Source organism: Vombatus ursinus, unplaced genomic scaffold, assembly GCF_900497805.2.
Source record: "Vombatus ursinus unplaced genomic scaffold, bare-nosed wombat genome assembly UNPS02014812.1, whole genome shotgun sequence".
Taxonomy (NCBI): Eukaryota; Metazoa; Chordata; class Mammalia; order Diprotodontia; family Vombatidae; genus Vombatus; species Vombatus ursinus.
This window is the reverse complement of record NW_020954590.1, coordinates 97658205-97684742: the sequence shown is the minus strand read 5'-3', so window position 1 is coordinate 97684742 and position 26538 is coordinate 97658205. Positions and strand designations below refer to the sequence as shown.

The following is a 26538-nucleotide window of genomic DNA, read 5'->3' as shown; positions in this document are numbered from 1 at the left end:
CTACTCTGATGCCTCATCTTGGCTTGTAGGTGACTCTGGGTACTTAAAGGCTATGCCAGCACAATTCAATGTCTAGCAGGTTCTACTGTGCTGGAAAACCATCAAGAAGAGGCCTAGAAACAGAATGGAATTCTGTTGACCAAGGACCAGATAGGTTAAATGTGGAAAGACATCATCAAAAGAGTGGTCATTAGGTGGCTAATTTTTACAGCCACAGCAAGTCATGAAGACTGTCTACTAAGGTAGAAAAGGAATACGACACACATCACTCAAGGGAGTGATGATACTGAGGGGCTTATAGTTCCCTTAAGTAGAATTACCACATAAATATATATATATATATTTTAATCATAATATTTTAATATAATATTTTATATTTTGTTCATAATAATATTTTAATCATCCATTATTAAAAAAAGAGCTATACTGAGGTAGAATTCATGTGGAAAACATTTACTGGTTGAATGGAAGATATTTGCATTTTAAATCCCTTCAAAGTAATAAGAACAATTCTAATCCTAGAGCAGCAGAGGATTGTTAGCTTTTTTGCATGTCATGGATACCTGGAAGTTCAGTGAAGCATATGGACCTCTTCAGTCTTAGAATATTTTTAAATATGTAAAATAAAATGTGTAGGATCACAAAGGAAACCAATTATACTAAAATACAGTTATCAAAATATTTTTAAACTATGTTCACAGATAGCAGATTAAGAATTCTTGTGAAGATTAAATAATAATCTTTGAGTTCTTCAAAGTTCTTGTGATTAACATGTCCTTTCTTCCAAATACTCTATTAAAATATTTTTATAGTTGAGTGTGATTAGACAAAACTATACATCTTTTGCTTGAAGACTTCCCAAATACCCCCAAACAAGAAAATAAGACCTCTACCCTGCATCCTCATGTATCTTCTTTAATCCTAACTTCATTGATTTAGATTTCTGCTTTTTTCACTTTCTACACATATGGTCTGTCTCATGAGCATCATACCTCAACATAAACACTTCTTTTACAATTACACAACCTTACTTTATTGCTATGCTCTGAACTTTGTGTTATCTTTTGGTATTTAACCTATCAAGGAAACTAAATGCCAAGCTCTTTAATCATTTCTCCTCTTTGTGAAATGGCTGCTATATACAAATGTACATCATGACTCCACAAAGGCATTTTAATCATAGTCTTAAACTCCTCACTCAAGTAATATTTGCATTTGATATAATTCATATGAGATGGGATTAACAGTAATTCAGCACACATTTCACATTTTATCCTGTTCTGTTAGAGGAGAATTATCAACATTTTCCAAAGGCAAGAAAGAGTGCTTGGATATACAATTCATTAAACCTTAAGCACTTTAAAGTATTCTTAAGCTATTGTTTCTCCTATGCCTGGGCAGCTGGTATGCATTCCTGATCAAGTTCAAAGGTCAAAAAGGATTTTTCTCTTCATATCCAGTCTTTACCAGAACAAAGATGCACAGTGTGAAAACAATGAGGAATTTATAGTGGAAACAATGGTACTCACTTATATTGAACACAGAGAATTTGTAATTAACCAGAATGAAAGTCCAAAATCCTTTCTTAAGAATAAATGTGTGAACTGTATCTACATATATAGTGAATAGCAAAGGCAATTCAGCTCATAAAAAGACAGACATAAATATAGAACTGAAATGAACTTCAGAGTCCCCTGATTTTGCAAATGAGGAAACTGAGATCTATGGAGTTTAAGTGACTTGCCCAAGGACACAGAGGTCAAGGCCAGAAGCAGGACAAATTCCTTTGCCTCATAGAGTCTGTGGGCTTTTACCTGTATCACCCCTCCTTCCCACCCCTAATCCTGTTTTATTTTATTTAAAGTGAGATTGTGTTATTTGAGAGTGAATGGCATATTTTGAAACTTGTTGAATTTTCTTATTTATAGGGTTCTTAATTTCTCTGTTTCAATCTTCCAGCCCCCCCAAAAAATGAACTTATACTGTGTGCAACCCATTCATTTAACTGGAATACTGTGAGAATGGTAGAATTTTTATAAATTACAATCTTAAGGAAATAGATATTTATATAAAGGAAAACTTTATTTAGGAAACCAGTACCTGAGATTACTTCAATATGAAAGTTATAAAAGTTTTTTGATTCAGGTATATTTAAGAAAAAAGAATTCATAATTAATCTTACAAGAAAAGCTGAACTGAAATAATTTACTAATCTTGTAGAGAAATTTGGAATTCTCATCTAGAGGTCGTATTTTTACAAATCTATCATTCAGAAAACAGATACAAACAAATAAGAATACCCCAAAAAGATTTCTAAGCAGCCTAGTTAATCAGAAATGTAGTGGCTGAGTCACCCATCTGTATATACAAAAATACAGTGAATAAAAATAAATGGCACCATATAATAAAGATAAAGGATGCAATGGTAAGTACAACATAGCTGAGAGTAGAAAGAATAAGAAACCTATGAATCTCTTCAATTGACCAGGAAACAGAAAAGGTATGCTATTTGCCCAAGATCACATTATTAGCTATTAGCAGAACTGGAACTAAAACCCAGCTATCAGTTCCCAATTTGGTACCTTTTACACCCTCCCAAAACTACAGAAAATATAAAGAGAAGGAAGAATGTTCTTCTACACACACACACGCACACAGAGAGAGAGAGAGAGAGAGAGAGAGAGAGAGAGAGAGAGAGAAAGGTTGCAGTTATCTGGCATATTTACTTTATTATAGAGTTCCTCATTCTCTGAGGATGATAAATTTTTCAATTCAACAAATACAGGATGTACCAAAATCTTAGTGCGATTGTAATCTATTAAAATATAAAACTGCACTAAGACTTTTTGGGAAACCCTGTATTTACAGAATTTTTATGGACAAGACAAAATGCCGGGCATAATGATAGTAATGAAAGATACATTTGAAAAATTAGGCTGAGGCTAGATAATTAAGAGCTTTTGCTGTATTAGAAGGTTACTAGGTAGGAAAATGGGACCCATAAAAATGGTTTTAGAAGAAAAATAACATAGGGGCAGCTAGGTGGTGCAGTGCATAGAGCACTGGCCCCGAAGTCAGGAGGACTTGAGTTCAAATCCGACCTCAAACCAAACACTTGACACTTACTAGCTGTGTGACCCTGGGCAAGTCACTTAACCCCAATTGCCTAAAAAAAAAAAGAAGAATAACATAAAAAGAGCTTTGCTTTTTTTGGGGGGGTGGGGTTAGAATAAAGTATAGAGAAGGAAAAGTAGTAATAGTCCAGGAAAAATAGCAGTAGAAATGGAAAGAAGGGGAGGAAGGTGAGATGATAGCACCAATAGAACTTGGGAATGAGAGAAGGTGTCAAAAATGACTCATACTGTTGGACAAGTAAAATAGTTTTAGACTTATCATCAGAAGATAAAGGTTCTATCCCCAGCTCTAACCCTCAGTAGATACATGACCTTGGTCAAATTATTTCTTTTTTTGGGGGCATTCTGTTTCTTCATCTGTATAATGAAAAGTATTGGTTGTGTAAGTTTTAGCTCTAACGTTCTAGAAGATTACCAAGATAGATGAGGTTTTCATGACATTCATGTGCAGCAAAAATCATCTTCCTCAATTATTGTTAATGTGACTTCTAACTGCTTAAAAGCCTACAGTATGTCGTAAAGATCTTCCATCTACAAGTTTCAAGGTAGCAGTTCTCTCCTTCTCTTTGGAACTAATCACCTTCAGATTATGCATATGCGGGTTAGTCAAGGTTATACTTTTTGTTCTAGACAAGCAAACCACTTTGTTGTAAACCCTGTATATAGCTTGCTCATCCTTAACTTTGAGCCTTACCTAGAATGCCTTCACTACACCTTTTATGTAAACCATACTTCAAAACTTGGCCTAAATATTTTTTTTCTGCCATGACAGCTCCACAGCTAAGCCTCCCTAACTCTAGTTACACCATTCATTTCTACATACCTCATCTATCTGTTCTTTTTAAGTATTGATCTTGCAGTCTCCATTGGAATCTAGGCTCCTCAAATGTCACATGGGCAATAAAAATATTATTTATATATGATAAATTTCATTTTCCCCTTGCACGAAACAACAAGAAATGACCTGATTTTTTTTCTTTTCTAATAACACCCCAAGAAATTTTTCTTCATGAGCCATGAGTAACTGGGTAACAAGGAAAAAAAGTGATTTTTTTTTAAAGTTTGACTCCACATTCTTAGGCTTAGCCAAACATAGATTAATTCAATCCTCAGGAATAAATAGCTTAGTTAAAGCAGGATAGTGTCTACAATCAGAAAACAATGATGAATAAATATTTATTTTGTAACTCCAAAGTATACTTGTTTAAAATGGGAGTGCATCAACCTATAATTTTTCCCTTGCTTTGTCACGTGAAAATATAAAAAGGCAATGGTATACAGTTCATACATATAAGTACTTTAGAGTTAGATAAATTAAGCTACTTACATCAGAATAAATTCGAGTTCCAATTACACGAGCATAGTGTGGGTTCGCTTGCACGCAATTGCGAGGACAGTATACCCTGAAAAAATATTTAATAAAGAATATACATTTATAGATATAAAACAACAAAAAAGTAACCCTGACCTATATTTCTTTTTCTTTCCTATTCCTTTTTATGAAACATGACAAGTGTGCAATCTGGCAGTAGAGACAATTTGTCCAACTTATTTTTACCTTTCCCTAGAGTTTGGTATAAATGTTTTTATTTTTCCCATTTTTCCAGCCTTTTTCTACTTTTGTCAGCCAAGAAGAAAACAAAAACTACTTCCTGAATAGTATTAAGGAAGTAGCTTCCTCATATGTCTCTGGAACTTAATAGGTTTCCTAAAATTCACTAAGAATATAAGCTAGGGAGTAATTCAGAAACTTTTGCCTGCCTCACTCATGACCTAGAGATGTTATATGCCTCAGCTTAAAAAGAGTTTGCAGGACTTTACTGCTTACACAAACATTGTCAGTGTTCAATTAACCACACCAAGTTATAGGTGGCTTGTATTTTTTCAGTGTGAGGGGCAGTCAAGGACAAAGTAAATTCTTTAGGCATGCCCCAATTTTAATTTTTCAAAAGAGAAATATATAAAACAAGCCAAAAAAATCAGCAAACACACTTTTCATAGTGAGGCAGACATAACATCAAAACAAGAGGAAATTCTTGAAATGCCAAAGATTGCCGAAAAAAAAAAAGGCAAATAATATCTCGTCAGAAAACTATTATAATTTAAATATTTTACATAATACTTTCAAATATTCTTCTGTAATAGGAATGGCAGATTCATTTTTTAAATTCAAATAGTACTTCTCTTCAACGCACATATATACATTTGTGTCCATATGCATATACACACAAAACTTTAAGGCAATTTTTTTTAGACAGTTGGGGTTAAATGACTTGCCCAGGGTCACACAGCTAGTAAGTGTCAAGTGTTTGGTCTGAGGCCGGATTTGAACTCAGGTCCTCCTGACTCCAGGCCCAGTGTTCTATCCACTGTGCCACCTAGCTGCCCCTGAAAGATTCAACTGAGAATTTTTTTTTTGGTAAGGCAATTGGGGTTAAGTGACTTGTTCAGGGTCACACAGCTAGTAAGTGTCAAGTGTATGGTCTGAGGCCGGACTTGAACTCAGGTCCTCCTGACTCCAGGCCCAGTGTTCTATCCACTGAGCCACCTAGCTGCTCCTCTTTTAAGGCAATTTTAAAAGCGAAATGTAACAATATGAGTTAATTTGGAAACTTTGGGTTGGAAAGTGAATTTTTGGAAACCTGTAGGGAGATTTTGTGGGATATCTCTCATAATGTCCTACTAGAAAAGTCATTTTGAGGAAATGAGGTGCTGAATGACCTCTCCTTAATTCATTATCTATTCATCCAAACAAACAATTATTAAGAACTACTAGGACAAATCACTGGGGAAACAGAAATAATTCTGGCATAGGCCACTGTTCTTAGATAATTTACAATACAATGGTGGTAGGGAAGAAAAAGTAAACAAATAATCATGGTACTAGGGAGAATTATATGAGAAGAATTTGCTCCACAGAATTTGAAGATGAAATCACTTTTACTAAGAGGTGAAAGCTGTGTCAAGGTTTTGGAAGGAAGTAGGATTGGAATTGGGTCCGAGAGGCTGAGGAGTCCATTTTAAGCTTGGGCTAAGTAAAGAGACATATAGATAGAAGAAGAAAGGAATATCTAAAGTAGGAATGAAGGCAAGATGTGAAAGTAGGAAAGGAACAATGCAGTTTAGCTGAGGGACAAATTCCAAGAATGATAACGGCATGAATTACAGTTAGAACCAGACTGAGACAGGTTGGGGGAAGGGAAGGGAATAAGCATTTATAAAGCCCTACTGTGTGCCAGGTACTGTGATAGATACTTTTTTTTAACAAATATTATCTTATTTGATATATCAATAGCACTAATATTTTGAGGTTATAGCTGATTCATTGGGCATTGACACTGTTCAGGATCTGAAAGCAGGTTTTACTCTATTCTCTTTATGTTTGGTGTTCAGATAACTCTGCTTTGGTTGGGTGAGTGCTGGTTTCTTAGCAAATGGTTCAATATACAGTAGACTGCATGAAAGCAGTGGCTTCTCAAACTGAAGTTGTCATGTAATCCATAGCTCATGTTAGCTTCTAGAGGGCAAGGGAAAACTTTGCCTTACAACAAAGAAGGTGCACAAGAAATGCTTAATGAACTGAATTACTTCTCCTGTAAAATTCATACTGGCTTTTTAGCAAAATCTTGATGGAAACATATAACACATGATAAAGAATCACTAAAAACAATAAATTACAAATGAATCTTTTTAGATAACAGCTAAGTATTTTTAAAGTTTTTTTTTCCAAAGGAAAAAAGGGGAAAGTTTTTATTTGAACAACCACTTTATATTATACCTGTAAAAAGGAAACTTTCTGACAGAGGACATATCATATAATTCTTAGTATAGTCCTCACCCTTACAAAATATCAGGGTGCTCATTTTTAAGTGGAGTATGATGCCTCCTTTGATTTAAAATCACAGCCCAAAGTGATAATTCACCCCAAAAGTAAATTAGATTTTTCATTAAAGGTGTATTTCAACCAGTTTAACTTATTGACACTATTGGTAGTTCATAGATTTCTTACACTAGGACTTTTACTTGCCTTAAAAGTTAATCAGATTATATTACACTCTTCCTTTGTGTACTTATACTTTGGGAAACATGATTTGATTCATGTTATATGCAAAAATGCTTGCTAATGAGCTGTTTTATAATTGAAATCTATGGTATTTTGGTGGGGTTCCATTGTTAATTGTTATTCTTTACTTATAAAGAGCAGGTAGTGATTTATACAAATAAAGTAAATGATACTTAGAACTTTATAAAATATATAACACTTGATTTGTTTCTCCCTAAATTTAGGTTTTCTTATGGTAAAGTTTTATAAAAAAAGTTGAAAATTTTATATTCAAACTTCAATAGGACAAAGCAAGATTACAATGACTGAGTGGCAATCTGAAGAAATCATTTCAATGTGTGTCCCAAAGTGGCATGAATTTGTCATTTAGAAAAATTACCCCTTAACTTGTTTATTTTGTCATTTCTTTAGAATAAATTACAGGTAAGGAAAGCCTTCAAGGAAGGAATGACTAGGGGTAAAAAAAAATCAAAGAACAGTGAAGCCACCATCATTTAAGACTTTCAGCTTTGTTGGAATGATTTCAAAACCCCACTACTTCAGAGTACTCAAAATAGTCCAAGATAAAACTGATTGTAGCTACACAGTACTTCAGTGGTTGAGGAATATTTATAACCATGTAGAAAGTCAAGACAGTCTTCAATATTGATGCCCTCTCTGCTACCCACAAAAAGGTGCTCCACCCACCCAAATATGTACCAAAGAGCATGAGTCTTCTTTCCTTTTGATGTTATTTCCCCCCCAAGGAATCTAAAGGATGATAGGTTTTCTAAGGTTACTCACAATATTTGAAATGCAAAAAAAGGAATGATTACTTACTAAAATATGCTTCCTCTTCTTTACCTGAATCTTCCATTACCTTAGTAACATATATGATGTGACTACAAAGTAACAAAAATGCCTTTCTTCTCTGGTTTATGGAACTTACTATGTATTGCATTTTGTCAGGGACAGGAGTTGTGATTTCATTGGCATATGGAACTCCCAATAAGAAAATTCTCCTTTACCAGTTTAGATTAGCACATATCCTTCAACTGATTCTCAGAGTACTGCAACCCAAAGGACACTTTTATTCCTGATAAAATGTTTTTTAAAGACATAAAAATTCAATTCAAAATTTCATATATGTAAAACAAGCTGAGATTATAGTTTAAATACTTCAATCACAAGACAATTCCAAAGAACACATGATGAAATGTTCTCCATTTTCAGCAAAAGAACTGATAGAGTCTGAATGCAGAACAAAGCATGCTATTTTTCACTTTCTTTATTTTTCTTGTGGTGTTTTTTTTTGTTTTTATTGTTTTGTTTTGTCCTGTGTTTTCTTTCCCAATGTGACTAATATGTAATTTTTTTAAAAATTTCAATCAATAACTAAAACTAATGGCTTAGTTATGTAATAATTATGAAATGGTCCAAAGAGCTCCTTTCTTTTGGTATACAAAAGATTTAAAGACCTATAGCCCTAGGTAGATAGTTATGATTTATCATGTCTAATTCAGCATACTTACTATCCATTAATTAAGTTTAATGAATTAAATAAAAGAAAGACAATTGTAAAATTGTATACTATATTTCATTTGTGTTTGTACTTTTAAACAAAACACTCATATCCTGTATACTAAGGTTTGCATCTTCATCAGAATATCTCCAACTTAAAAATCTAAGTAGCATTAGGGGCTTTGATACTGTAGAAGCTAATTCAATTCAAGGAATATTTATTAAATACACTATTAAGTACATTGCTATGCCAGGTTCTTTGCACATGGTATGCATTTAATAAATATTTGTTGAATGGAATTGAACATTAATGAAAAAACTCTTAATACTGAGAGTGAAGTGCAACACTTTGCACAAATACTACTTTTAATTCTTTAGAAGGTAAGCTCCTTCAGGGCACTGATTATTTCTTTTTTGTCTTTGAAACATGCCCCCTATATAATGCCTGTCACATAACAGGTACTTAACAAATGCTAGCTGATGACCTTTTTTTCCCCCACCTAAGTTTTAAAAGAGGATAGTGGGCATTTATGCTTTCTGATTGTTTTGTAATAAGAGTTAAATTTGATCATATTTTGGAATTACAAAATACAGAAGAATAATTGAATTAAAGATAGGATGGTAAAATCATTGATCTTACATAGTAATTAAATAACTTTCAAAAACAGACTTTTGTAAGATGGCAGCTAGGTCACATAGCTAATAGAGTGCTGGGCCTGGAGTCAGGAAGACTCATCTTCATGAGTTTAAATCTCACCTCAGACACTTACTAGTTGTGTGACTCTGGGCAAGTCACTTAACTTTGTTTGCCTCAGTTTCGTCATCTATAAAATGAGTTGGAGAAGGAAATGGCAAACCGTTCCTGTATCTTTGCCATGAAAACACCAAATGGCATCACAGAGTGTCAGATATGGCTCATCAACAACAAGAAATGCCACAGAAAACCTATCAATCCAAAAGTATTTATTGATCTCCTACTATGTATAAGAATAGTATGCTAAAGAGAAAAATGAAATAGCTCCTGCCATCAAAGAACCTTACAATTAGTAAATGGATTTGTGGAATGAGGGAGAGAAGATTATTCAATATTGTGATCCTAGATAATTAGATCGATAATGGTGCCCTCGGCAGAAATAAAGAGTGGAAGACTGCTTTGTTTGATGGGAAAAAAATAATGAGTTCAGTTTGGAGCATATTGAGTTTGAGACAAGACATTCAATTTGAAATACCCAAAAGTCGGTTGGTTATGTAAGACTGAAACTCAGGAAAGATTTGGGTGGGATACATAGATGTGGGAGTCACCTGTATATAGATGATAATTACACCTATAGAAGATAATGAACTCACAAACATAAAGAGTGTAGGAGAGATACAGTTCAAGGTTGAGATCCAGCAGAGGAAACCAAGTAGACGTTAGACAGGGAAGAGAAGAACCAATAGAGAAGTGCCACAAAAACCCAAAGAAAAGACAGTAATTTGTGGAGAGGTCATTCAATAAATGGCATCATATGGCATAGTCTTACATATGTTAGGTCTTGCATGACAGTAATAGAATTATCTTAATTTTCCAGTAGGTTCAGGGTAGTACTCTAATAATACAAAGAGGTTCAACATGTATGTACCCAAGCACTATTTATAAAAGATACGACAGCTACAGGTCCATATGGCTTGGGAGTTCCATGGTACACACCATGGATGTTACTCTAGGAAACATAAGAGTCATGGATAATCTCAACAATCATAATAAAGATATGTACAACTCTTCTATTGTAACAAGAATTAGATCTTTCTTGTGCTTTATACAATACAGAGCTTTTACAGTAAACACTTGATTACAGTCAAAATGATAGTAACAAGGTTAGAACAACAATATCCACAAAATTCACATGTAATAATAGTAATTATTATATAGCGCTTACTATGTGACAGGGTCTGTGCTAAGTGCTTTATAATTTTTATGTTATCTGATCTTCTCAACAACATTGGGAGATAGACACTACTATGACCCCCATTTTATAGATGAGAAAACTGGGGCAAACAGAGACTTAGTGACCTGCCCAGGGTCATACAGTCAAGTGTCTGAAACAGGGTATGAACTCAGGTCTTCCTGAAGCCGGGCCCAGTACTCTATCCACTGAACCATCTAGCTGCCTCTAGTTAACAATAAACTCTAATAATATTTATACTATAAGAAACTTATAATAAAAGGAAAAATAATTCTTGTACTCTAGAAATGTTCAGGGCAAATTTCTAAGTCTATAAGTTACAGAGAAGGTGCCAACCTATACCGATAGATGAAGTTCCCTCATGCGGCAGTTATCTATACTGCTAGAATCACAAATCCAGTCCCAAATGTAGAAATTATCATCAAGTTTTCAAGAATGTTACCTTGGGCAGTGGGAAGCAGGTTTGTGAAATGGGCATAATTGTTCCACAGTTGTTTCACAAGTAATGGTTTGAACTAAAGAAATATAAATACAAATCAATAAATGCATAGGAAAATTAATAAAATCAGTAGTATTAAAATTAGCTTAAAAATAAGTGCTAACCTGTCACTTTAGAGACTGTGAAGGAATTGGCAGATTGATATTTGCTAAAGATAAAAAAGACAGAATGAGTCAATAATTTTCTTAAGCATAACAAGACTGTCATTAATACTGACAATAGTTACTGACATAGCCTTTGATAAAGTTTCTTACTAAAATGTAAGTGAATTACATCATGTACAAAACTCATCTGGACATGTTTGGGAATTCTCAGTGGGAATATTTAACACAACATAAAGAATAATTTAAAACAATAAGTAACGTGTAAAATGCAGAATTTAAGATTCTCTTATTAATACTAAGTTCATGAGATATCAAAAGTAAAATTCCTTTTAATGTTTATTTTAAAATAGGTATTTAACAGAATAATAATAATTTATATTTGTGAACTTTCACTACAAAGGAAACCAAAGATTACTACAAATCTCCAGCTTATTGTACTGTAACTCTATCTACAGTCTTATCACAAAGAATAACTTTATGGAATTGAAATAACACTAACTTTGGAATTGAGAGCCCTCTGTTTAAGTACTGGTTGAGTATTTAATACCACCATCCCCAACACACTTTCCCCTTGCCTTTGTCCTTCTTGCCATCCCAGAAAGTGTTAGGTAACCTGGGGTATAGGGTTGGAAATGAAAGGTGGGAGGAAGAAAGGAGTTTGGATACAGGATGGCTGAGAACAGTGGTTCTTTCCTTCTTGCCATTTTCCTCACAATAGACTATCTAATAGAAACTAGAAGAAGAATAAGATGATGCAAACAATATCCAACATACTAGGCTTAGTATCAATATAATCTCTAATACTGTAACACACCTTGCACCATTTCTTAGACCACATTAGTATGTTCTGAAAAGTTAGATAAGGCTTTGTGACAATGAAGTTATTCAGAGACCTCTTGGAGTATTTTGGACAGGTAGGTCATCAGAAATCTAAATTTTGTATAAACAGGCTGTTGCATGAATTTAATATGAAAATGATTGCAATCTATATTAAATCAATCTCAACTATCAGATTTCTCATGAACTTCATGCAGTCCTACATTGTTTTAAGTAGATCCAATATTTTCATATCGAGATATGAATACAATAAATGAAAGCATTTGCCTGACAAAAGGTTCCATTAAAGATTTCATTAAGTATCAAACTTCCCTAGTATGCAATAAATAGGTTTTGATTTACCCAATTTTCAGGGACATAGCTATTGCACAAAGTTACAGCTGAAAAAAAAACAATAACATACCACATAGTAAAAGTGCATTAAGTTAATTATGAAAAAAATTAACTCCCCAAACCCTCATTTCTATCTACCTAAATACTGCATAGTGTTCAATATTGCATAATGTTACTCCCTTCCCCCAACCTTTACCAAAAAAGACCACAATTTTACATAAATGAAATACCAACTACTGAACACAGATAAGGATTTCAGGGTGGGGATTGAATTTGGGAGTGAAAATACTCTATTATAAGCATTAATATAAAAAGAAAACTATTTTATTCTGAAAAGGAAGTTGATCTATTTTAATCAATATAAATAATAAGGATTATGATTACTAACATACAATATAACAAATCTCTGAAGTTGCTTATATCCCCAAAAGAAAATCTGTACAAAACATAATCTAATTATTAAGTACTACATCTAAGCAACATTTGTGGGTATTTTAATCCTATGTGAATGGAGCAAAAATAGAATTGTATTGTATTTCATGAAGAAAATATTATTATATGACCATAAAAATGTTCACAATATACCCTGTAGGAAGAAAAAAAACCTCTTTATAAATTTATTTGGGAAGCAATACTTTATTCTACCTTCTACACTATATACACATAAATACATATTCAATATTTTGTAATGTGCTACTTGATACTAATAATAAGAATCTAAAGTTAAATCAGTAAAAATGAATATGTTGCACTATATTAAATATGAATTAACTGAACAGTTAAAAATTATGATAAATTCTGTACTATAAGCAACTTATATTTTTATTACTGGAATTTTAAAATTTTTCATGTCTATTAATATCTATCATTTCACATCTACCACCTCTATTCACCTTTTATGTTTCATTAATATGTTGAAGAAAACTTTTTGTTGTTGTTGTTGTATACAGAGTTCTAACTAGAGTTGAAAACAGATACAAGGAAATGCTAAAAGACTTCTCTAATGCTATTTTATGAAAGAGTTATAAACTCAAATGGTATCCAAATAAGTTGTGGTTAAATTTTAATTTTTTTAACATGGCTTCAAATGAGACTTCTGGGTATTTGGGTATTTAAGAAAACACATTATTAGTAAAATGTTGAAAACAGTATAGTGAATAGAGTCCTGGACTTGGAATCATGGAAGACTCGGGTTTCAATCCTGCCTCCAACCCTTCCAAGCTGCATGACTTTGTCACCTAACCTTTCTCAGCTTTAGTTTCCTCCTCTCTAAAATGAAGAATTCAATGTCTTTTAAGATCTTTTGGAGATCTAAATCTATAATTCTGTGATCCAAATGAAAAACTGTTTCCTAAAACAAAAAAACACAATTCTTCCCAAAGAAGGTATTTCCATATAACATGCTTTTTAATGAGAATTTTTCCCCAAGCTACTCTATAGTCTACATTATGGGGAAATGATATTCTGATAAAACATATCAAATTATGATAAAAACATCCATCACTACCAGTTTTTCAATATCTTTAATACCAATATATTATATATGCAGTGAACAGAACATCTTAAATATTACCTTGAAATGACGATTTTGTTTTGTTTTGTTTTGTTTTGGTAAGGCAATTGGGGTTAGGTGACTTGCCCAAGGTCACATAGCTAGTACATGTCAAGTGTTTGGTCTGAGGCTGGATTTGAACTCAGGTCCTCCTGACTTCAGGGCTGGTGCTCTATCCACTGTGCTACCTAGCTGCCCCGAAATGATGATGTTTGGAAAATTCAAGAGTGTACCTTAACTTATGACAATTTATAGGTATGAAAATCTTTTAAAAATTGACTTTCTTCTTAGCATACAGAAAGCAAATTCCTTAAAATGTTTCTGAATATTCAAATATTGTCATCATGAAAAGCAAAATATATAACTGCTAATTTTCAAAAAAATTGAAAAACAATTCTGAATCTGAATCCTGAAACATAATTTTGAATTTAAAACATGAGAAGCTTTCTTTCAAATAAAATTTGTAAAAATATCATACTTTGCTACTGAAATTAAGTTTGGACATTTTCTTATGCCTGAGAAGAATCTTATTTTCAAAATTAATTTCTGAACATGAGTTCAGAAGTTTGGTCATAATAGTGGATATGTGGATTCCTGTTTTGCACAGATAACTATTTCTGTTAAAAATATTTCTCTTAAAAATACAGGTATCAGGTTATCTTATGAGCACAATTTAAAAATAAATATGTTACAATTTAGTGTTATATAAATCATATCTGCCATAACCATGGATAGAAAAATTAAAGCAGCTACCCCTTAAAATGAAAAATCTGATTTATCTTCTACTAACCCCTTTAAAAATCAGTTCTTCAGGATTGAACAGAAAAAGTATATTCTGATTTTTAATATTTTCTGTACACTTCTGTAGCTAGGTTTCTACCTTCTACCACAGACATCTAGTCTGTGGATACATATGTGTGTACACACACACACACACACATCCTACATATAGAGACATCAGCTTTAGAGTAGTATTTCTGCATACCTCAATGTGAAAATAAAAACAATAATGTTTAAAATAGAGCAGATATTTTCCAAAAAGATAAATTCTATTTTATAACACACAATAATTTGGTTCTAAAGAAATACTTACCCAATCGACTGAATGCCATTTCTATAGGATTTGATGAAATAATGTTTTCTTCCTTGCCTAGTGATATCTACCCAACCACCATCATTGTCTATTATTCCATAATGTATTGCAGCTCTACAGATGCTTGATTGCTTGGGGGGAAGGGAAAGGGAAAGGCATAGAGTAAATTATTTTGATGATGAAACATTATCACACTTTAAGGTTGAAAGGAACATGAACTTATTTACATGACTTGAGAAAGAAGCATAGATTCACACAGCAAAATGATCAGATCTATGTAACCTCCATTTTAAAAAGTTGTGTCTATAAATATTTATAGAAACTCCTCCTTAATTCTAATCAGTAGGTATTGATTAAGTGCTTATGCTAGGCACTGGGGATACAAACAAACAAACAAAAATCTCTGCCTTCTAATATCATACTTCCTTCTCCTGTCATTTCAATTGTTTTCAGTATCAAATTGTTAAGTAATTCTATTGATCATATTTACCATTTCATAATGTACACTTCCAATAACTTTGGCTTTGCTATCCAAGCAACCAGCAGGACATTCATATCTAAACAGAACATTTGAAAAGAAGTTAAATTGCTTTAATTTGATAATGATTTTGTATTGCTTTCCATAAAATTTTGAGAATAATACATAAAGGTTACCTATTGCATGTTGTTCCTTTGCACTGGTCTCTTAATCTCACCTCACAAGCAACAATTTGAGCTAAAGATAAGAACAAACCATTACAAAAGTATTTTAAGTAATAGAACAGAGGTCAGACTTTTTATTTAAGACATAAGATCATTTTGATTCAAAAACAGTTAAATGCCTACAAGCAAATAGTTGAATCTTTTATGAAAATATCCATCCTATAACCAAAAAATTCAATCCTGTATAAACATGAGGATTAAAAGTTCATCATCAAATAGTAACATCAGAATTAAATCTTTAATTAAATGTATTTCAGAATTCCAATGTATTCATTATCTCAATTACAGGTATACACCCTCTAACAGTATAGCACATATAAAATCCATCCATAGATTCTTAGCCTGTTGAGGTCCTTTCATAAATTCTCCAGAGAAGATCCATTCACTGTACTAAAGGTCTTCTCTGGATATTTATATCATGTAAGTACTACAACAACACTTGAATCATCTATCTACTCTCCTTACCATAGACTCCAAGATTGCCCCAGTTTCTTTTCCAGATATATATATATATATATAATATATATATATATATCCTTGATTATGTATTTCATTTCTTTCATTTACTATAAAACTTAATTTTTTTTAAAATTCACTATATATATTATTCTTAGATAAAACAGAATTCAGAATCTATGGTCTGAGCTTTACCCATTTGAAAAATGAAAAGTAAAAGTAAGATATGGATGTCAATGGCACTCAATATAGTATTCTCGAAGTTTTGCTTGTATGACTCCAATATTTTAAAGTTGAGGCTATGTAGATATGAATTATCCACCACCACAATCTCAGAAGAATCAAAATTGCAAAGATAGTGGAAAGACAGGTAGTAGATCTAAACTGGATACAGGATATCACCAAGTGAAAACTATTGTAAAGTCCATCATTAAGTCCACGTATAACCAGCACCAACCAATTACAAACAAAGGATGAATCTGAGGTGTCGGGAAGATCCTGTGAAAAAGACTCTAAATTTGAAAGTGTTTTTCATATGTTGGTACTATTATTGTGGCAAACAGACATATGAGGAATTAGGTAGTAACTGCACAAAATGAAAAATTAGGAAGGTATTTTGATTTTTACCAGTGGAAAAAAATCTCCATATTGATGGAAAGTATCAAAGTCTTTTAAAATTCCAATGTAATCATTCCCTTTAATACAAAGGAAAAGGTCTTACACATTTGCTGTGTACTTATAACTTCATTTCTGTTACTGTCATCAGCTCTTGCTTGAATCTGGGGATCATACACTTGTGACTGCTGTTGTTCAATTTCATTTGTTTCTTCTGGTTCATGAGGAGAGAAATGCCTTTCTGAGCCTTCTGTTATATAGAATGAATTAAAGAGAGAGAATCAAAAGCCCATCTTACATTTATATCAGTTCCAGAAACTTGCTTTGTAAGAATATTTTTACAAATACTGAGTAAGATAAATATGAGGAAAAACTAGCTGAAAAAATCTATCACTCAACTGTAGTTATTGAGAAACAGTATGGTAAAACAGAAAATAATTAAAACTGTAATCAACTTAGAGAGATCTTTGTTCAAATCCTGCTTATAAACTATACAAGCAGGCACAAGTCACTCAACTTATATAAACTTCATCTATAGAACATGGATATTCAAATAGTACATTAAACTTCACATAAATCTTCTCATCCGACTCCCACAATAACCCTCCTCAGGGAACTAGTTTTCAGAGTTACAAACCAGAAAGTTTCCAGGTGTGGGAAATATTTAGGACAGAGGTGTCAAACAAGCAGCTTGTGTTCTATAAGTAGTACACAATCCTCCCAAGTGGAGCCCAGAACAGATGAAAATGTAATTGGGAAGTATTTTACAAAATAAACAAAAATACAAGTAAGTCAAAATGAAGACTACATGGATCCTTATGTATGGAGTATTGGCCCCATTTCTATTTGACTTTGATATCACTGATTTAGGACATAAAGAGAATAAGTAAAGGGCACTAGAAAAGAAGAAACCATTGTTCATAAAAGACAACTAGGTGACAGTGTAGATAGAGCACTGGGTGGAGTCAGAAAGTCCTGAGTTTAAATCCTACCTCAAGCACTTACTAGCTGTGTGACCCTGGGCAAGTCTCAACCTCTGTCTGCCTCAGTTTCTTCATCTAGAAACTATGAATAATAATAATCGTGCCTACGTCCCAGGGCTGTTGTGATAAAATGAGATATTTGTAAAGGGCTTTGCAAACCAAAGTTCCATGTAAATTCTATCAATTATTATCATCATCATCATCATTATTATTAGAACAGGCAAGACACCAGGAAAACTCATTGTGACTTATTGTGCTTCTCTAGTTAAAGAAAGTCTAACCATAAATACCTTAAGCCCTACTGAAGAGTAATAGAAAATGGGCTTCATCTACTGGAGCCAATCATCCCTCCCTTTTCTTAATGTCTGGTGAGCAGCAAAAATGTAGAAGGCAGATCATATGTACAAAAATATCAGATTAAGTTACTTGTAAAATGAGTATATTATGAATTATATTTTAAAATTACAATCTAGTTTTTTTTCTAAAGCTGTTTAAATCCTACACCTGTTTTTTTTTTAATATAGTAAAGAATATTTTCACAAATCATTCTGTAGAACCTAAATTCCTTGAGGGATTGTTTTATTTCTATCTTGGCACAGTGCCAGCAGCCACTTAATAAATGTGTATTTAATTGAATTGAAATAATATAATCTGTTAACTTCTATGTGGGCCTTTTCTTTGAGGGAAAGGGAGTGTGGTAGGCCACTTTAGGGCACAGCATCAGGAAGGCCTGGGTTCCAGTGTCTGCCTCTAATACTACTTGGGTGACCATAGCAAATCAATTAACCTCTATAGTAGGAAATTCTTTAGGGCTGCAAGTTATAGATCCAAGGGGATTGCGACATTGACAAAAATACAGGTTTTTAAATATTGGTTTAAATGAATATTTTAACTCATTCATTTTATAGCACCTTTTTATTAGATAAATTTGATTCTAATTTTTTTGCCAACTTTACTTCTACTCAAAACTTCTCACAACTATTTAAAAGACAAAACTTCTACACTAATGCTTATTCCTTGTAATATTTCAACACTAATAATCTTGTCTTCTTATTCCTTGGGCAAAGGGACATGCAGAACCATTTTCTGGCCTCAGTACACTAAAATATACACTGAATGAGATGCTGGACACAAAATCTACAATCTGATAATTATGTTGAGGAAATTGTGGATAACAGTGCAAAAGAAAACCACCCAAATTAATACTATGTTAACCCAATATTACAAGAATAATGAAAATTAACAATAAATCAAATTGATATGAAAAAGAAATAAACATCAACTTCTGACTTTTTGAAGTATGTAAATATATTTTCCTCCCTTGGCCATTTGGAATAGCCATGAGAATTTCCATCCATCAATTTCACAGTTATTAGAACTTGGATATTTTACAGATAATTCTAAGTGTTTATTTTACAAAACTTTCCCATACAGTTACTATAGTGTAGCTCTGGTCACTTTTGTGGCATTCATGTTAGCATATAATCTGAAAGTCCAAATTGCATTTTGTTTTAATGTAGAAGTGGCAAAAAAAAACCTCAATATAACAATAGTAATTAATATACCTTTGTAGCAAAGATTTTCTCTACAGCTCCCTCCAAAACTGGGTGGACACGCAGAACAGGGCCGACCATGTTTGTAAGGTGCATGGCCCCACCAGTTACCCCTTAAAGAGAAATATAACATCAAAAGTTTAACTTACAATTATGAAGAATTGAACAACCTAATATTTGAAATTCTTCCAAAAGTCAATGGACCAAATTCTGTCAGTTGGCTCATACTCTTAATCTTTCACTCTACAATTATAAAATATAAATAATGGCCCTATTTCTATCTTTGAAAATGTGCAAAATAATCTGAGTACATATATTCCTATTACGTGCCAGAGGATTAAACCTTGCCACAAAATATATACGTATATGCCATTCCTTGTAACAAAATCTACTTACCATAGAATTAAATTAGATATGTCGTGACTGTGTCACATATACTGAACTGTTTTCCAAATATTGTTTATGTTCTTTGTGAAATAATTCACATCTATTGCATTAACATGAGGGAATAATTATGGAGCACAGTATGCACTGAGTAAAAGAAAAGAGATCAAAAATATGGTCTCTGTATTCATGGAGTTTACATTCTCAAATTTTGCTAAAGACACTAAACCTATTGAATTTGAGAAGTAACAACTACACTTGCCTTTTAAGATCTGTATAGTGTGAGCATGCTGAAAACATTTTTAAGAGTACAAGCTAAGAACAGCAGTCTGACAAATGAAAGCATTTTCAAGTTTTAAGCATAAATTTAGAAATTCATTCCTGTTTCTATACTTACTTTGGAGAATAATTGCACACTAAATAAACTGCTTTAGGCCATATCTGTCCCCAGATGTTCATATTGTGGCACAAATTAATAGCACAACCTATTCTGCTACTTGTAGCCCAAACAACCTACATGACAGGAAACAAAGTTACATCCAATTAGATAAAGAACATCAACATTTCTATGAGTGAATTCCTGAAGAATGAATGTGGGAAAAACAATCATGTAATTCTGACTGCTAATCAAGAGCTATGTGTGACCTTTGGGTCCCTTATCCTTCCTAAGTCTCAGTTTTCGTATTTGTGAAATGGGACTGATAATATTTCTCTGCTTTCTTCTAAGGGTTGCTCTGACAAGCAAATAAGCCAATAGATGCACATGTATTTTGTAAACTGTGGAAGATTATATTAATGCAGAGTTATTACAACTATTATCCCTATGTCCAGGGACAAGGACTGATTGGATCCTTGCCTCATAAGATTTAATGAGTGATGAACTTTTTAAATTATTTAAATTATTTAGCTACAGATATAGCATACTTTGCTACTTAAATCAAATTAACAATATTTTTCAGAAGAAATCAGTGGAAATGATGTTGACAAAATATTAAAATGTTGTAGGAAGCATCTCTAGCTGCTTATATAATTGTTTTCTTATCCTACTGTTTTCTTATCCTTTAAAAGAGGGATAAACTTATTAAACACTGAAAGGACTGACACCCATAGGTGAAATCTTCTATGGACCTAGCATAAAGCTGCCATCACCTAGCATCTATGAGCATCTATGGTAGGTATTTAATGAATGGCTGATGCATTGACTGGTCAAGAGTTACAGAAAAAAAATTAATATTGCATCAATAAACAAGTGAATAAATGAAAATAGCCCTTCAGTTTTTGTCCATTAGACAGAATGCTCTAAGATTGCAGAAAGAGATCAAATAAGTTTCTATTAGGGGAAAGAAAAAAAAACCCTAAGGATTAATCTCCGGATTTATATATAGGCCACCAAACTGAAATACAGAAAAGATTTGATAGATGTTCTAGCCCAACTACATTTATTCAATAGATCAGAAAAAATAAGAACTACAGAAAAATAATTTGCCCAAAGTCACAAAGCTAATTAGTGGCAAAACCAAAATACACACACACACCACACACATTTGTCTATCCATAAGAGACAAACAGCTAGACAGACACACATGTATGTATGTGTATCTATAAAGTCTTAGTGCTGTGTTGTGTTTTAACAGATTAAAATTGCACTAAGACTTTTGGGATACACTGTATAATACATATACATCCCTACTGGAACATAGGTTTCTTGACTACCAGCTTAATATATTATTTCTACTAAATCATGTTTTTCCATCCTATTTCAGAAAGTTTTATTTATTCCTTTTTTTTAATACCATGATCATTTTTGGTGTATCCCTGACCCTGCTGAGCCCTCCCTTGTAATAAAGAAAAATACATGGAAAACCAACATAGAGATCACATCTGATAGCTTATGCTGCATTAATCTCCCCTACTTCCTCACCTATTTATTGACAGAAGGAAGGTGTGTTTCATTAACAGGTCTCAGAATAGAGACCGACATTCATTTTAAAAAGATACAACTGGCTGGTCCAATCTTCTCTTCTGCATATTGTGAGAGGAATGGGGGAGGGGGGAATCCTACAGAAATTTAGACTTAGATTGCCTTCTTTAAAAATTATTTGACAAAGAAAGAGTCTAGCCATCAAACTCATCAGAGCAATGATAAATCAAAGTCTTAGTATATTGTGACCATCACATATCTAAACTTTTTTTTTAAATATTTGTTTTTACATTATCAGAGAAAAAAAGAAATGGAAACTCTTACTTTTGTATAAGTGCTGTAAATAAATTAAAATATCACTTTTGGTAAATGAACAATAATGATAAGAGAAATGTATAAAGTCCACATTGGTTCATACATGATATGTATATTTCAAATTATGTCTCTTCCATTTCAATAGTAATAAGTCAGACGGTAGCAGTGTGGCAAACAACAGAAAGAATACTAAATTTTGAGTCAAAGTACCTGAGATCCAATCCCAGCTCTGTTCTTTACTATCTTTATGACCCTGAACAAGTCATTTCACTTCTATTGGACTCATAGTACTCATCTGTAAAAATAGAAGGCTGGAATAAATAATCCCTGAAGATCTTTCCACAGGTAATGCTAAGTGGCAGAACTGGGAATTGAACCTAAATTTCCTGGTTCCAAATCTAATGCCACTCCCATCTTATTACAAATTCAATTACTGCTCCTAGAATAATATTGATCCAACACTAGAAATAGAGATTTAGTCTGTAGCCAATAAACATACCTGAGTATAATGTGTGCAAACTGGACCAGAACATCGAAAGGGGCAATATGGGTTACATTCATGTGGATAAGGATAGGTAAAGTCTCTCACTTCATCATACCATGCTTGGACATGGAATGTTGGAGGCCTGTATCTATATTAAATAAAATCAGAATTTATTAAAACTCCAAACTAAATACTGAAAAATACATAATCAATATTATAATGAGCCATTTAACATAGTCTTAAAGATAGATTTTTGAAAGAAATTACAAGTTTCAAAAAAGTTTGAGTTTTCTGTCACTAATTTAATCCATTTAACAGTGGAGCTGTTCAGGTGCTGCTATTATTACTTTTTTTGTCTAATTTAATTTGGCCCTAAGATTATGTTAGCTTGCAGAGATATGTTAATATAAATTTGTGTAGAAAACATTCACATTTTGTAAAATTAAAAGTTTTATTTTAAATTACCTTCCCCAATGTGCCCCCAAATTCTGTCCAATTGATGGAAGCAGGCTTGCAGGCCCATGTTCCCACAGGCAAGTTTCAGCCCAGGATTCTGCAGATCTCTCCAGTTCTACATCCCATGTCTACAATTAAAAAGAAAAGTTATATGTATGTGTATACATGGAGTTTGAGATTTTAGTAAGAACTCACTGGTGGTACTCAGTTCCTACCCTTCTATCTTTTGCATTGAGGTTTCACTTTAAATGTCCCAAATGGAAGAATTTATTTTTCAAAAATGGGTAGGGGAATTACATTTAATGAGAATAAATATTTAAAATTTTGAAATGTATCTTTGAAGAAAATAATGTAAAATTATAGAAATAGATCCTCCATAGTAAAGAAAGGCTACCAAGTTTTCTTCATTCTCTGTTATTATTCAGCAGTTAGGTAGCCCAGTGTGTAAGAACATTGAATTTGGACTAAGGAAGATCTCAGTTCAAATTCCACTTCTGACGCTTATTAACTGTGTGACCCTAGAAAAATCACTTAACCTTTGTTTGCCTCAGTCCCCCAATCTGTAAAATGGGAGTAGTAATAGCACTTACCACCCAGGGTTGTTGTGAGGATCAAATGAAATATGTTCAATATTTTGAAAATCTCCAATGCTATATAAATGCTAATTATTAATGTTACTAGTAACATTAACATTATTATTTGCAATAATTAAGGAAAACTAGAATGGATCCTTTGGCTTTTTCTGATAAATCCATTACAAAATACTTCTCCCAAAGTATCAGTGTAATATATGCATACATACACACACAAATGAACATATGAAAAACCTAACTAATTAATATAATTTAGCTAATGACGTAAGTTACTTTTACCATTGTCGAATGGAAGTCAATTAATTAGTGATTTTTTTAAATTTGACCTCATGTATTTATTATTAATTGAAAGATTTTAGATGGATAAAATATTTGGGTTTTTGGACACAATTTTGTGGTTACTCAGTGTCAGATACAACAGATTTTAAAACTGTGTGCACTATTAAATTCATAGCTTATGAACTAAGCATTTTACGTAACAACTATGATTTTAGATTCAAAGTTTTTGTTCCAATATAAGACTGAAAAGACTCACAAAGTCTCTAAAATGTCTCATTTTAGTGTGGAAGTGACCCAGTTTTCTAGAAAGCTTTGCTAGGGAAGTGTAAGCTTCAGCATGTTCCAACCTGGAAAGCTTCAAGTATAGGCCCAAAGAGCAACCTAGCTAAGTTTGTAAATCATTTCCAGACTATTTCATGTGATGATGAACTTTTAGGTAACAGCAGCTCTAAAAAAATATATATATATAAATATATATATATATATATATATATATAGTCTGTCTAAATGACACTAAGAAGGTGTAATCTGCATTAGTTGAGAATTGTTTTTGTTCTGTCATTTTCAGTTGTGTCCAACTCTGTGATTCCATTTGGGGTTTTCTTAGCAAGGATACTAGAGTGGTTTGCCATTTCCTTCTCCAGCCCATTTTGCAGTTGAGGAACTGAAGCAAATAGGTTTAAGTGATTTGCCCAGAGTCACACAGCTAGAAAGTATCTGAGACCAGATTTGAATTCAGGAAAATGAGTCTTTCTGATTCCAAGTCCAGTTCTCTAGAGAATGCTGGCCCCAAAAAAACCGTAAATCATTGAAGTACCAGAGTAAATAGAAGCAGTGTAATTCAAGCATTTCCAATGCAATGTGGTCTATCTGCAAGGCCCTATAAATATTCCTCTAGAAATCTTATTCAATTGCTTGTTCCATCTTAAAAGGATAAAGGAAATAAAAACACCATTCTGGTTATATCTAATTCTTTCACATAAGTAAAGAAGGTTGGTGTCTCCTATAATTTTCTGCCTTTAAATTTCCATCTACAGATATGACTATGGATCTTTTTCTTAAGGAATTTTTGGAATTTGTCTACAAAGTAATTCCTTCCCAGAGATTATATCAGCAATCACTAATTTATGAATTTGTAATGCAGTTAATGATTTCCATGGGTGGAGCATCTGACCTGGAGTAAGGAAGGCCTGAGTTCAAATCTGGACTCAGATATTTACTAGCTATGTGACCCTAGGCAAATCACTTAACCCTGTTTGTCACAGTTTCCTCAACTGTAAAATTGGGACAACAATAGCACCTACCCCTCATGGTTGTTGTGAGGATCAAATGATATGATAATTTTAAAGATCTTAGGACTGGCACAGAGTAAGCACTATATAAATATTAGCTATTGTTATTATTATCATTATTATTATTATTATTAAAAATTAATGGCAGTCCTGATTCCAGAAACACCTAAAGACTATGCTTTCCTGTCTCTAGGCCTGTGTTCAGGACATTTCCTATTCCTGGAATTCCCTCTGCCATCATTTCTGAGACCTAGCTCAAATGTTATGTCTTTTCCCTGGTCTATCCCTATCAGCTGAAAATGCTCCCATGATCATCTGACTGTAATGCCTTTTCACTGTCTGTCTCCCATGTCTAAACTATTCTCCCTCCTCAACTCTGCCTCTTACTTCCGTGGATTCCTTCAAGTCTCAGCTTTTAAAAGTCATCATCTAATAGTAATATTAATTAATTAATTACTAGGTTTAGCTGCAGATTAATCAATTTTTCTGGCACATAACTTTTTTACAGCTATCTACCAAATTATTGGAGGATTCATGTCATTGGAGAAAAATACCATAATCAATGAGATCTTTTATGCACAACTTGCATAATACTTGTTGGACCACACTTGAATGGCCAAGTATCCATGGTAATGAAGGATGCCTAAAACAGCTTTCATTGTTTGGAATGTTTCCATAATATTTATCACAGGCATCATGGCTGAGAAGGGATGTTAGAAGTTGTTCTGTCCAATTACCTCATTTCGGAAATCAGAAAACAGGCCCAGAGAGAGAAAGTGACTAATCCCCAAGTCCTTTCTTCTATTTCCATATAAATTAGATTATATTTTTAATTTCTAAAATTTGTTAGCATTTGTTATATACCAGGCACTGTTCTAAGCTCTCGGAATATAAATACAAGCAAAAAGAAAGATAGCCTCTCCCTTCCAGTAGCTTACTTTCTCATGGGAGAACATAACACATTTTATATACAATTTTGCATCTTTTCTAAATAAGTATGTTCTCTTATCAGTGTTACCAACTACTGAAATGAGCACAATCAGCATTTAAAATGAATTATGTAAGTTTCTCAGACATTTTCTGTGCCAAATACTTTGAAATGACTTCAATTAGTTTACTTTTGCAAATCAGATATTTAGGCAAAATAAAATATCTTTGTTGTTTTTAATTGAAATTTTTTGAAATTCATGAAATAAGATCATTTGTAAACACATATTACTTGGCAACTGAAAGAAATAAAACTTCTACTTTTTAAAAAGTATTTTTGAGACCAGCTATCATGTTGTTTCTCTTCTTTTCAATGCCAGTATTTTTAAATAATTGACTGATACCTATTTCCATTTCCCCATCTATTCCCTCATTAGTTTCCTGTAACATAGTTTCCATGTCTAGCACTCAAATAAAACAGTTCTTAATCTCAACAAATACTTTATTTAATCTAGTA

The 26538-nt window shown here is 32.8% G+C and overlaps 1 protein-coding gene across 1 annotated transcript in view; it reads right to left on the bottom strand.

Annotated features, from left to right (window-relative positions):
- Positions 1–26538, bottom strand: part of LOC114054244 (cysteine-rich secretory protein LCCL domain-containing 1) — a 46109-nt gene that overhangs the window by 1730 nt on the left and 17841 nt on the right. The window contains exons 2-12 of the mRNA XM_027877423.1: positions 22940–23058; positions 22490–22622; positions 20152–20267; positions 19383–19483; positions 16941–17084; positions 15716–15776; positions 15552–15618; positions 15062–15192; positions 11247–11290; positions 11086–11158; positions 4462–4537 (exon numbers count right to left, since the gene is read on the bottom strand). Of these exons, the coding sequence (XP_027733224.1) occupies positions 4462–4537; positions 11086–11158; positions 11247–11290; positions 15062–15192; positions 15552–15618; positions 15716–15776; positions 16941–17084; positions 19383–19483; positions 20152–20267; positions 22490–22622; positions 22940–23058 (1065 nt within the window). The remainder of the gene's footprint in view (positions 1–4461; positions 4538–11085; positions 11159–11246; positions 11291–15061; positions 15193–15551; positions 15619–15715; positions 15777–16940; positions 17085–19382; positions 19484–20151; positions 20268–22489; positions 22623–22939; positions 23059–26538) is intronic.